This window comes from Mangifera indica, chromosome 15 (assembly GCF_011075055.1).
Source record: "Mangifera indica cultivar Alphonso chromosome 15, CATAS_Mindica_2.1, whole genome shotgun sequence".
Classification (NCBI taxonomy): domain Eukaryota; kingdom Viridiplantae; phylum Streptophyta; class Magnoliopsida; order Sapindales; family Anacardiaceae; genus Mangifera; species Mangifera indica.
In genome coordinates this window covers 4556321-4568441 of record NC_058151.1, presented here as the reverse complement: position 1 = coordinate 4568441, position 12121 = coordinate 4556321, and the positions used below count along the sequence as shown (strand labels likewise).

Sequence of the window (12121 nt, the reverse complement as noted above, 5' to 3'; positions counted from 1 at the left end):
GGTGAGTTTGCAAATACACCAAACCTCAAGTCATTTGCCCTTAAAATAATTACCTCGTAAGGATTATACCAATATAGCCAATTAAGTTAAGGATTATACCAATATAGCCAATTAAGTTATGTAAATACAATTTAGCCCTCATCCTTGACCTTCTTACAAAACTATAGACCTTATTTTAACTTCAACCATATCAATTTTTAGCACTCATTCTCAATATTTTTAACTCTTAAATTATGAAATCAAGCAAGAAAACTATTACGACTAGTTGTTAAAATAAATGTTAACATGAAATCAAGCAATATGTGATTGTTTATACGGCACTTCTAAATATTTTAGATTTATAGTCAAATTTTGATGGATTTGATTATTGTTACGGTGATTTAGCTATGAAGGTGGTTGGGATTGAATAGAGTATAAATGTATTTTGCATAAGATTGAATTGATTTTTAAAAAAATTAGGCAACGTAGACAAAATATTGATAGATTTAGACACTTGACATATATTGACCAATTCACGTGATCAGTGTAAAATTTCAGGTATAGAACTATGTTAAAATATCATAACAAGTCTATTGGAAAATTACAAAAACCCTTATGATACTGGAAAAATTAAAACCCCAACTTAAATTAAGAAAAAAATATTAAATCATACTTTACAAAACCTTAAACCCTGAAATTGAATTTGTGTATTTTGGGGAGTTATTGTAGTTTATAATAAAACTCTACTTGACAAAACCCTAAAGTTGGTACCATACATGTAAATTAAACATTTACATATGCAAATATTCATAATAAGTTGAAAGTTTTACATAAATAAATTAAAACACTACATATGTAAATATAAATGTGCGTAATACGCTAAAGTAATTACATGTGTAAATCAAGACAATAAATATATATTGTAAATATAAATAAATTAAACATTGCACTAGTTCATCCATCATACCATAAATATTAAAAATTTAAGTGGATTAAAAATTGTACTAATTCACTCACTACTTCATAAATAGAAGTAAATATAAGGCATTATTCATGTATTAGAGCTAGGTATGAAGGTTAAAAAAAACTACTACCACTAAAAATTGCATTTACAAGACTCTAAATAATAAACCATAAACCTCATATATAAATTAAGACCTTACTGATATGTTATAAATATAAATAGATTATACATTGCATAAGCTCAACCACTATATCATAAATATAAGTAGTATAAATGAATTCAACATTGCACTAGTTCAACTAGTGTACCATAAATATTCTTCTACCAAGAGCTTTTCACATTTATATATCTAGTGTCTTAATTTACATATGCATCATTACCTCCAACTTGCTATATACATTTACATTTATATTTGTATTATTTTGATTTATGTGTGTGGTACGAAGTTCAGGGGTTGGAAATATGCAAAGCGACAGTAGTTTGTATCGAATTTTCATACCTAACTTCAATACAAGAGAAGAATGTTAGGTCAAAATATATTTATGATATAGTGATTAAATTAGTGTAAACTACAACAACATGCCAAAATTCACCAACTCAATTTTAGGGTTTAGAGTTTTGTAAAGTAAGCTTTTGGTAATTTTCCCAATTCATCGGGGTAAAATTTAAATTCTTCAATTTTGTTTTAATAATTTTTTTTATTAGTAAATTTTTTTTTTAATAAGCTTTTGAGTTAGACGTCCAAAATATATCAACTAAGTTTCATACCCAAGATTGTACGCTAATTGTGTATAGATTACACCAAGTAACAAATAACAAGAAGAGATTATATGCTAATTGTGTATAGACTACACCAAGTAGCAAATTACAACAAATCCTTTGCAACGTAAAATTCTTACATTGACCCCTTGTAACAGTAAATGAAAATTATTTTCACCCCTTTTAGCATAAAAAGTTTACACTTACCCTTCACATGCCCGTGAATCATGTAAAACTACTCCAAGTAGGGTTAGATTCGAATTGAGTCTGTTTAAACTCAGTTCGAACGAGTTCGAAACGAGCTAGCCTAAAGCGACTCGAGCTCGAGTTCGAGTCAATGTTTTTGAGCTTAAGCTTAATTGTCAAAGTTTGTAAATTAAAATTTTTGATACAAAACGACATCGTTTTGACTAATATGTATTAAAACGACGTCATTTTAATAAGGATTATTCGAATTCGAAACGAGCCGAATCGAACTCGAGCCAAGTTCGAACTCAAGCATAACGAGCTCAACAAGTCCGAGCTCAAGCTTGAGCTATATTATTATTAAGTCGAACCGAGCTCAAGTTTGATTCAGTTCGAATCTAACCCTAACTCCAAGTAGCAAAATACAGTAACTCACTCTTGCAAAAAATTATCACACCTACTCCTCTGCATACACCAACTCGGTTCCATTACACCAGACGAAAAATTATATAACAACCCGCATATGTGAACTCGGTTCCACTATGCCAAGCCAAGTAAAAATTTACAATGAACTTCTCTTAACGTAAAATGTTTGTATTTATACCTCATTTATGCCAACAAGATAACATATGCTAAGCCTTGAAACTCATCAACATTTTGCCTTTGCTGCTCAATTCTCCAAAAGTCGATTCAATCTCATGCAAATGAGCCAAGTAGATTTAAATGGTGTCTGACCTAACTTAAGCTTGAATAGATTACATATTTATAGAATTCGAGCTCGAGTTTTAGTTTATCAAACTGACAAGATCTCCACTTGAACTCGAGCTCAAGATAGAAATAGTTGACTCAAGATTAATTGAAAAATTGTATTTTAACTCTTTAATTTAAACAAATACATTAAATCTTGAAATTTTTAGAGGTTTACTGATATTTTATTTGGTTTAAATTATATGCTTACGAGCTCATTGAATCAATTAATATCAAACTTGAATTTGATTTGATAGTCAAACTTGAGCAAATTAAACTCTAGCTCGGTTGAACCAAGGTCAAATTGAACTTAGTTCGAGACTAACTAAGCCATAAACTACTCACAAATGGCTTGGTTTGTTTATAGTCTTATCCAAATATTTTTATACTCTCTTCAATCTCAAGTGTATTATGGACTAAATCACAAACAAGAAAGAAAAATTAAATCCGTATACACCATTTAAAAAGTTATTTTTTAATTAATCACCCTTAATCTGTTAATAACAAAAAAAAAGCTTATGAAAAGAATATTGGTACTGAAAATTTCATCTTATTCAAAAATGAGAAAAACATTAGCTCTTAAATATCCTTACATAACAGTTTGACCAAGAAATAAGCAACCCACATTTAACAACTCCTAGAGACGTAGAAAAACTAAAACAACCAGAAAATACCACCCTTAACAATACGGATATTATTTGACTAGATAACAGAACAACTCATCATAATCTTATGCATTTGGTCTTGAAGACGGAAGTATGAGCACCATGAACTCAAGGACCTCATTGAACATGAGGCCCCAAAATTATGAACCATCCATTCCATGAACAGTGGATCAGGAATGTTCAGTTTGTGTCTTGTAATGACTGGACATTGAGAATTATGAAGTCGTTTAGACCAAACATTGACAACAGAAGAATTTATACATAGCAGCTGAAAAAGGGGATAAGGCAAGGAATTAGTCAGGTATAAGATAGTAAATAGAGGTAGGTATGAATCAAATCGAATCGAATCTAAATACTTTTTAATTTAAGTTTGACTCAAATAAAAAATAATTTAATTTAAATTCGTCAAGCTAATATTAAAAATGGTTTGAGTTTAGTTTGAATGAAAATGAATCAATTTAAATTTGATTCGAGTTTAACTCAAATTTATAGTTTAAATCTATAACTTGAATATGTGGTTTATATTCATAATTTAAATTTATTAATCATTGATAAAATGATATTATTTAATAATTATTTAATATAATTCGAATTGAATCAAAAAATAAATTCACACCGAATTAAACTATCTACTTTAACTTATGGGCTAAATTGAACCAAATAGAATTAAGCCGGCTTCCGAACATGAGGCGCTGACTGAGGCTACGAAATTCCAAGAATATGAAAGTTTTTTCTACCCAACCAAGAATATCAATTTCTTCCATAGATCAAACCAAGCTCAAAACCAAATTAATTTAAATTATTATTCTTATTATTGAGATAATGACATTGAGGTTTGACGGTTGAGCTTGTTGGACTGTAGTACAGGTGCAAATAGTATAGAAGTTGCAGAGATTATTGAAGTAAGACACTCAAAGACGGCAACGTAACATTCTTCATTACCACAATTCACTGGATGCATTTGGACCCCACAAGATTCCTAACAACAACAACCATGAATCTTTCTTCTTTTGACAACTTGCAAGCTCAAAGCTTGGCATGGCGCCTCTCTGTCCAAACACAATCTCTCCAAAATGGCCAAAACCCTTTTCAGTTGAGCTCTTTCCTGTTAGATTTTGGTATTCAAATCGTTTTTCAGACAAGAAATGGAGTGTGTCAAACTCGATGCCACGTGCTTCATGTCATCTTAAAACTGAGTCAAAGCTCACTCAACATTTGGTTAAATCAATTGTAAAAGGCTTCGTTGGTTTTGCTGCCACCGCCACCGCTTTGGCCTCAATTTGCTGTGATTCTCCGGCTCTTGCTGAGTCTCTGACGGTTGCTTTTCCTGTTTCCCGCGCTCCTGAGGTGATCGTTTGAAGCTTTCTTTTAACTGTGATGAGATCTGCTAGTTTGATTATTCTGGTTTTTCGCTGATTATCATATGCAATTATTGTGTTGGTTTTTCTTTTTTTTCCCCACTTCATGATTTAGCCATGGTTGGATTTACTGTATTGTAATATGCATTGCTGAGTAAACGAGGTTTCTTTTTTAGGTGAATAAAGTTCAGAGAACTCTTGTGGAAGCTTGGGGTTTAATTAGAGAAACATTTGTCGACCCAACTTTTAATCATCAAGGTACTTTGGATTACCCCATTTCTTCTTGACTGAGAAAAACGCGTGGGAAGTTAAATGAAAAAAAATTAATAGAACATCGATTTTTATCAGTTGATTTGGCATGTTAATTTTTCAAGATAACTCTGATGATATATTGTTCAAAATTTTATCATTTATATTTGATAATTGCTACTCCTATCATCAGTTTGAAGCAATTGTACCGAGAAATAAGATACATTTACGAGCATTTTCTATTTGTAGATTGGGATTCGAAGTTGCAGCAGACAATGGCAGAAATATTTCCCTTAAGGTCTGCTGATGCAGCATATAATAAAATCAGTGGAATGCTTTCAACTCTTGGGGATCCATTTACAAGAATTATAAGTCCCAAGGTTTTGCTATCTGTTTCCCTTTTTCTGATTATCTATATACATTCTTAAGACGTTTAAGTAATGATAGAGCCTTGTAGCTTATTGCTAGTTTTCTTAACATTCTAAATTGTCTGTGTTAGTTTTTAACTCTTAATATATGGTAGCATCTATTAATTTCGTAAATTTGTGCACAGAATTAATCAGCGTAATCTTTCTAACAAGGGTTTTACTTTCAGGAATACCAAAATTTTAGAATTGGAAGTGATGGAAACCTGCAAGGAGTTGGTGTCTTCATAAGTATTGAACCACGAACAGGGCACTTGGTTAGTGACACTCAATATAATCCCTTTTAAGATTCTCAAACAACTGACAATGTGAAATTTTCTTTAGTTCTTGCTCAACCTTAGGATATGTGAGTTGTTTCATCAATTCATTAATTAAAATTTTCTTCTTTACTAATCCTATATGACTGTACTCCAAGTCGACAAAGTTTTATGCTTTTCAGTATACAACAAGAAAATGTAATCATAATTTAATTATATGGAATTTATTCTTCCTGGATTTTGGTGATTCAACTCACCTTCATCCTGGTAAACAGCTAAAATTTGTAATGTAATCACTTCTTTGAAATACATTTTAGTAACTGTCACAAGGGTGTCTACATGTTTGCTTTGATAGAGAATAATGTCACATAGGTTCATATGCAGCAGTCTTTTACTTTTTAAAATTTTCCTTGATTTTCAGGTTGTTTTGTCTTGCTTAGAAGATAGCCCAGCTGCTCGTGCTGGCATACATGAAGGAGATGAGCTGATTGAGATTAATGGTATTGTACTCATTCATCTGTAGCTTTTCTCTTCATGCACCTCGATAACCAGTTTTCTGTTTTAGAAATTTGACATCTTGTGTCTATCAGCACCTGATTTTCATTTGTCTACAATCCAACTTTTAAAATTTTTCAATTATTGAAGCTACAGTGGTTTTCTGTTGTTGCAAAACATGACACATTGCATATAAAAAATGCTCCACAGTCCTGCTAATACTTGTGCAGTTGGCTGAAAAGCTGTTGTTGTTTACTAATTAGAGGACAATACTGGGTCAGTTCATTGGCATTTTGCCAATTCTGATTCTGATTCTTGAATCTTGATCTTTATCTTCTGAGGATGAACAACCTCAAGAACTCTTCATAATTCTCTTAGGCACAATGTCTTATTATTGGCTATGATGTCTGGAGCTATGATGTCTCTAATCAGATGTATAATAATTATTATTGGCTATTTATCGATAAGGCGATGGGTTTTCAGCTGCTTTGATAATTTATTTCCATGTTCAACTTGTTCTGGTTTGGTTAATGTTTTATCTAGAATTCCACACTTCATAGTAACTCAAGTGCTTATCAAATTGTCTTGAATGTTGAGGCATCAATGATCAAATTTTATCACTGACAAAATTTGCAAGTTTGAAGAAGCAAAATTACTTTTCCAGAGAGTTAAGATGTCAACAAACAAAAAATGAAAGGGACATTCAATGATGTTATTCTTATTTAGGAAGTTATATCAATTATCAAGTTAAATACATTATTCTGACTGCTATTTGTGGGACTCTAGGAGAGAGGCTTGATGGTGTTGATAGTGAAGCAGCAGCACAGAAGCTTAGAGGGCATGCTGGTACATCCGTCACAGTAAAACTTCACAGTGTAATGATTTTGCTTTTTGCAACAGAATTTTCCTATGTTGGCCATTCATGGATTCTCACATTGTATAATTTGTTGACTACAAAAAAAATTGTCATTCCAGACATTTAAGTCATGATGCTTGTCCATAAATCTACCAGTAGCCTAGCCGAATTTTCAGTTAAAAAAACTACAATCACAAGTTTAGAAGGCCCATTTGACCAGACTGATCAGGCAAAAACAGTGGAAACAAATGTAACATATGCAAATAAAGAGCAAAGCAGAAAACTCTACATAAGGAAAGTGTAGTCACAAAACACCAAAAACAAATTTTTTGAAAGAAACTAATAAATGCTTTGTTCTCCAGGGAAAAGATTTGGGAAGTGATTCAAGTATAAGAGAGGTATTATAAACTTCACAGCTTGGAATTGCAATGGGCTGAATTATTATTTGAAGTTGTTGATTTCTATAAGACTCCAAACAGGAGCTGTGAAAATTTCCAGATATTGTATTGAAGCAAAAGCACACATCCAACTATAGCATATTGTTATATTCTACTCAGTGATATTTTCTTTGATGCACTGACATGGAAACATCAATTATCTAATTGAAGGTTAACCTGCCTCGTGAGTACATTAAGCTTTCACCAATATCCTGCACCATCATCCCTCATAGAACCCTGGATGGACATCTAGCTAAGACAGGTTATGTGAAGCTATCAGCTTTCTCTCAGGTATTTAAAACTGTTGAATTATTTGACTAACTTATCAGATGTTTGGATGTTGAATTACTTGCTGCATTTTTATCTGCAATATAAAATTTAGTGTTCAATTTCCACAGACTGCTGCTGCTGATATGGAAAATGCAATTCAAGAAATGGAAATCCAAGGAGTACAATCATACATATTGGATTTGCGGAACAATCCAGTAATTTCCTATATACTTCTCCTTTTGGCTGTAGTAAATTTACTTGAACAAATAATTATTTGGCCTACCTTCAACTTTAAATTATTCATGAACTTTTCCATTTTCTCTTGAAAATTCATGTACCAGGGAGGCCTGGTTAAAGCAGGACTTGATGTTGCCCAAATATGGTTGGATGGCGATGAGACTCTGGTAAACACAATTGATAGGGAAGGTCATATGTCGCCTATCAATATGGTTAATGGACATGCAGTAACTCACGATCCACTTGTTGTACTTGTAAGTATTAGGCTAGATATGCGAGTCTTTAATCAACAGCAATAAAACTTATGGGTAGTTATTTCTGTTGAATGAGCTGCATAAATTCAGAGAACTCAAATGGTCAATGTTGTAAATGCCTATTAGCTTACATCCATGTATTTTAACTCTCCCACATCATCTCCGGACTGAAGTTGCTTACTTATAACTCAAATTGGATTTGACCCAACAGAAAACCTCATAGTCCCAGTTGTTTTAAACATTTATGACCGCCTTTTTCGGCTTCAAGTTCTTCAATGTGATTGCTGCATTTTCTCAGAAATTTATATCATAGTTGTTGTGTATACTGCATATTGATTATCTGTGCGGAAAATCAAACACTGAAGTTCCTGGAGCATTAGACTGTTTTCCTAATTGTGCCGCATTTTCCTTGCCATTTAACTGACTGAGGCTTTCAATGCTTGAAACAGGTCAATGAGGGAAGTGCAAGTGCAAGTGAGATATTAGCAGGGGCATTGCATGACAATGGCCGAGCTATCCTCGTAGGCCACAAAACCTTTGGCAAGGGAAAAATTCAGGTATATTGGTTATTATTAATGTATGGTCCCTGGCATGGCTCTGGTGTCTTTTGTTTCAACGCTTAAACAGTTATGCCTATAAAACTGCCTAATTTCCTTCATCTCTGTGTAATTCCACTAATGAACACTGTTAATAGATCCTTTATTTCTAAAACTGCCTTGAAGCAGAACTGTGCTCCCTGCCCTTACAAACTTTTCCCCTACCTCTATCTAGTTTTAACTGATAATAATTGTTCGAGCTCTTTCGAATCATTGTTGCTACAGAGTGTGACAGAGTTGCATGATGGATCAGCACTGTTTGTGACGGTCGCCAAGTATTTATCGCCTGCTCTTCATGATATAGACCAGGTGGGCATAATACCTGATGTCCAGTGCACAACAGAGATGCTCAACTCAGCCAAAGAGTCCATGTTCAAAGACAAGAAATCAGTCTCTTCTCTAGAGGCTGACTCATGCATCATGGTGGCGGAGCACGAGTTGGACGTTCAAGAATCGAAAGGAACTGCTTCTTAAAGGAGAATGATCCAGCATTCATTCAACTTATGATAGAATTTAAAGTACAGATTTGAATGGGAATAATTATCCAATTTTATGTACTTTGTATATTTTTATTTCATTGATGTTAGAGCAAGTATTGAATATAGATTGTTTTACTAAGATATATAAAATGCAAGTTTACAATGAATAACAAAGAATGAGCTGTGTGTTATATACAAGAACAATCCCCACTTAAATGGAACACAATCATCTCTTCAGTGAGTGAGAACAGACAGTATGATGGAGAACCCAGCGAGAGAAGTAAAAGCTGGCAGAGAAAATACCGCTACGGTGTCCAGTGTAGGAGCTGCTACTGGGGAAACCGCCCCAGTTTGAGCTGAAACTGAAGCGGTGGAGACCAAGAAGAGAGCAACCATGAAGGTGAACATTAACGTTCTTTGAAAAGCCAACAGGAGAAGCCATGGTTGAAGGTGATTAATAACAATGAAATATATATTTACAGAAGAGAAATGTAAATGTGGCTATGTAGAGATTCATTGACAGCTTGGATCTCAAACTGACGCAAATTTTGAACAATTCTTACCAATTATTCTCAATGTAAAGCATAATAGAGTTTTACATGCTTAGTAAAATATTATTAATAAAAAGTTTTTGATCAACTATTTTGTAAGAAGGTCTGAGTTTGAATTTCTATTATATTTCTAAAATCTTGGTTTGAATTACTTTTTAAAAAAAAAACTTTTTTATAATTTTATAATATGAATAAACTTTGACAATTTGTTTAATATTCGATTTGAATTACTCTGGTCAGAAATTATTAGTTGATACTTTAGACATTTAGCTGACAAATGGGAAAGAATAAATTGAGTTTACCAAACTTCTTATGACATTTTTCTTTTGCTTTATTTTTGTAAAGCTCAACAAGAAGGACAAATTATTGTAACACAGGCATGTAAGATCACGTTAAAAAAGTTTATTTTATTAAGGATAATTGTATTTATTTAATGAAATCATTAATATTTAAGAAGATTTTTAATACTTAAATTTTATTGACTAATAAAAAGATGTGACTTTTATTTAATAAAATGACATAATTTTTTACCAGTATTAAACTTTTGGTTAAAAATTATACTTAATTCTTATAAAGAGAAGTTTGATCATTTCTCCACCCCTTACAAGTTACAACAACAAAATATAACAGATAATAAAACTTAAGTTCTTTATTCGACATTATGACCATCTTAAAAGAATTTCATAACCCTTTATTCGATATCATAATTATAATGTCTTGTTAGAGATTATTCTTGGTCTATAAATAAAAGAGATAATTAATTGTAGATTAATCATGAAGGGATATAAAGATAAAGAACGAATCAACTTGGGTTTATGAAATTATGTTTAAAAATATTTTAAAATATAATGATAAACCAAAAGGATTTAAGGAGGTTTCTAGGGTTATGATATAAATTCATAACGTAACCTCAACAACCAAGTTTCATAATTTAGATTCATTTTAGTCGTCTCTCTCTTATAAGGAGAAGAAAATTTTCTTTTCGATTTCTTCTTTTCTCAAAATATACTAGTTTAATCATCATAATATAACACCTATGTGTCCTTTTGTCGTGGTAAAGCCCTTATGTAGATGAGTAAGGTCTTATTGGAAAAATGAAGGAAATGTTTATATTTGGGATGGATTCAAGGTAGGTTCAAAGGGAATATATCACCAAATGCAAGTATGGAGGTTTCTACTCTTTTCTTTTACATGTATAATTGCCTCTTGATCCAAGGGATAGTTTGTCGTGCAAAAATTTTAATTTATTTCGCTTCTACATTCTGAATTTTGAGATTATAATGTAAGAAAAAACTCTTCAAAACTTTCTTCCTCTCCTCCTCTAAAAAACCCACAAATTCATTCACATTCAAGACATGCTAGCACCCATGTGTACTCCTGACAACTTTACCAACATTGCGTGGACTTCTTGGCACTAACATGTGGACGAGTATGAGCCTTGCTGCCTTGTGAGGGGTTATGGAATCAATCATGTCGGATTTCATAATTGGTGGAAGCTCCAAATGGTGGTATTGTTCTACCCTTGTATGTATATGTGTAAATTTTTATATCCCCGATCCTAGGTTTCATTTAGATCTCGATTTTATTGTTTTTGGCCTATATTCTGCTACTTAGATTTTTAAAATAGCCCTTATAGTCTTTTCAATTTGGACTTGCTCAAAGTTACTACATGTTAAATAGACTAGAGGTTGGAGTTTTAGGTTGAGATGCGTGTTTTCAAGGTTGATGTCTTCTAAGGATGCAAATACTTGAGAAAGTGGAGATTGTTAAATAATGGTATATTACAATTCCAAAATGCGTCAACTTAAAGATTTAGAAATATTAAGTGTGCTTTTATAAGGAGAACAATTGTTTTAGATGAGAAAGTAGAAGAATATGATTTTTTAACACATGGATCGATAGTTCTAAGAGTTATAAAGAGTAAATCTAATAAAAATGTTATAATTGTTCCAAAGAGGAACGAGGTCCTTCCAAGTATATTAATTTTTGGAGAAAAGAAAAAGAAGAGGAAAGAACTTATTCCAAGTAGAACAAATGTTCATTAAATGGGTTTAAAGACTTTTAATTAAGAAAAAATTGTATTATGAGTTTCTCTATATAAAAGAACGTAACGTAGTGATTTTATATTTATTTTATTCATGTTTAATAAAGAACGAAAGCTTTTCATATGTAAACACATTATCAAACCATGTAAAATGTATGCGTTTAATTGTTTGTATTGTCATAAATAGTTAGGATGGACAACTGAAATGAGTAGGAAGATTAGATTTCCTAATTTTAATGATTAATTAATTCAGTCTATTCATATCAATTTAACCGTCTCTTTCTCTTTCTCTTTCTCACCCATTATCATCATT

General features: G+C 32.1%; 1 protein-coding gene across 2 annotated transcripts; it reads left to right on the top strand.

Moving 5' to 3' along the window:
- Positions 1-4301: 4301 nt before the first annotated feature.
- On the top strand, positions 4302-9354 carry LOC123198401 (carboxyl-terminal-processing peptidase 3, chloroplastic-like). Of its 2 annotated transcripts, XM_044613105.1 has the most exons (12): positions 4303-4647; positions 4835-4916; positions 5157-5287; positions 5503-5589; positions 6011-6089; positions 6871-6959; positions 7303-7338; positions 7549-7668; positions 7776-7862; positions 7989-8138; positions 8588-8695; positions 8960-9354. In XM_044613105.1, the coding sequence occupies exons 1-12, from the start codon at positions 4339-4341 to the stop codon at positions 9206-9208; spliced, it is 1527 nt and encodes a 508-aa protein (XP_044469040.1). In that variant the 5' UTR covers positions 4303-4338; the 3' UTR covers positions 9209-9354. The 2 variants fall into 2 exon arrangements, with proteins under 2 accessions (XP_044469041.1, XP_044469040.1); XM_044613106.1 differs by lacking the exon at positions 7303-7338 and having other exon boundaries at positions 4302-4647.
- The last annotated feature ends 2767 nt before the right edge of the window (positions 9355-12121 follow it).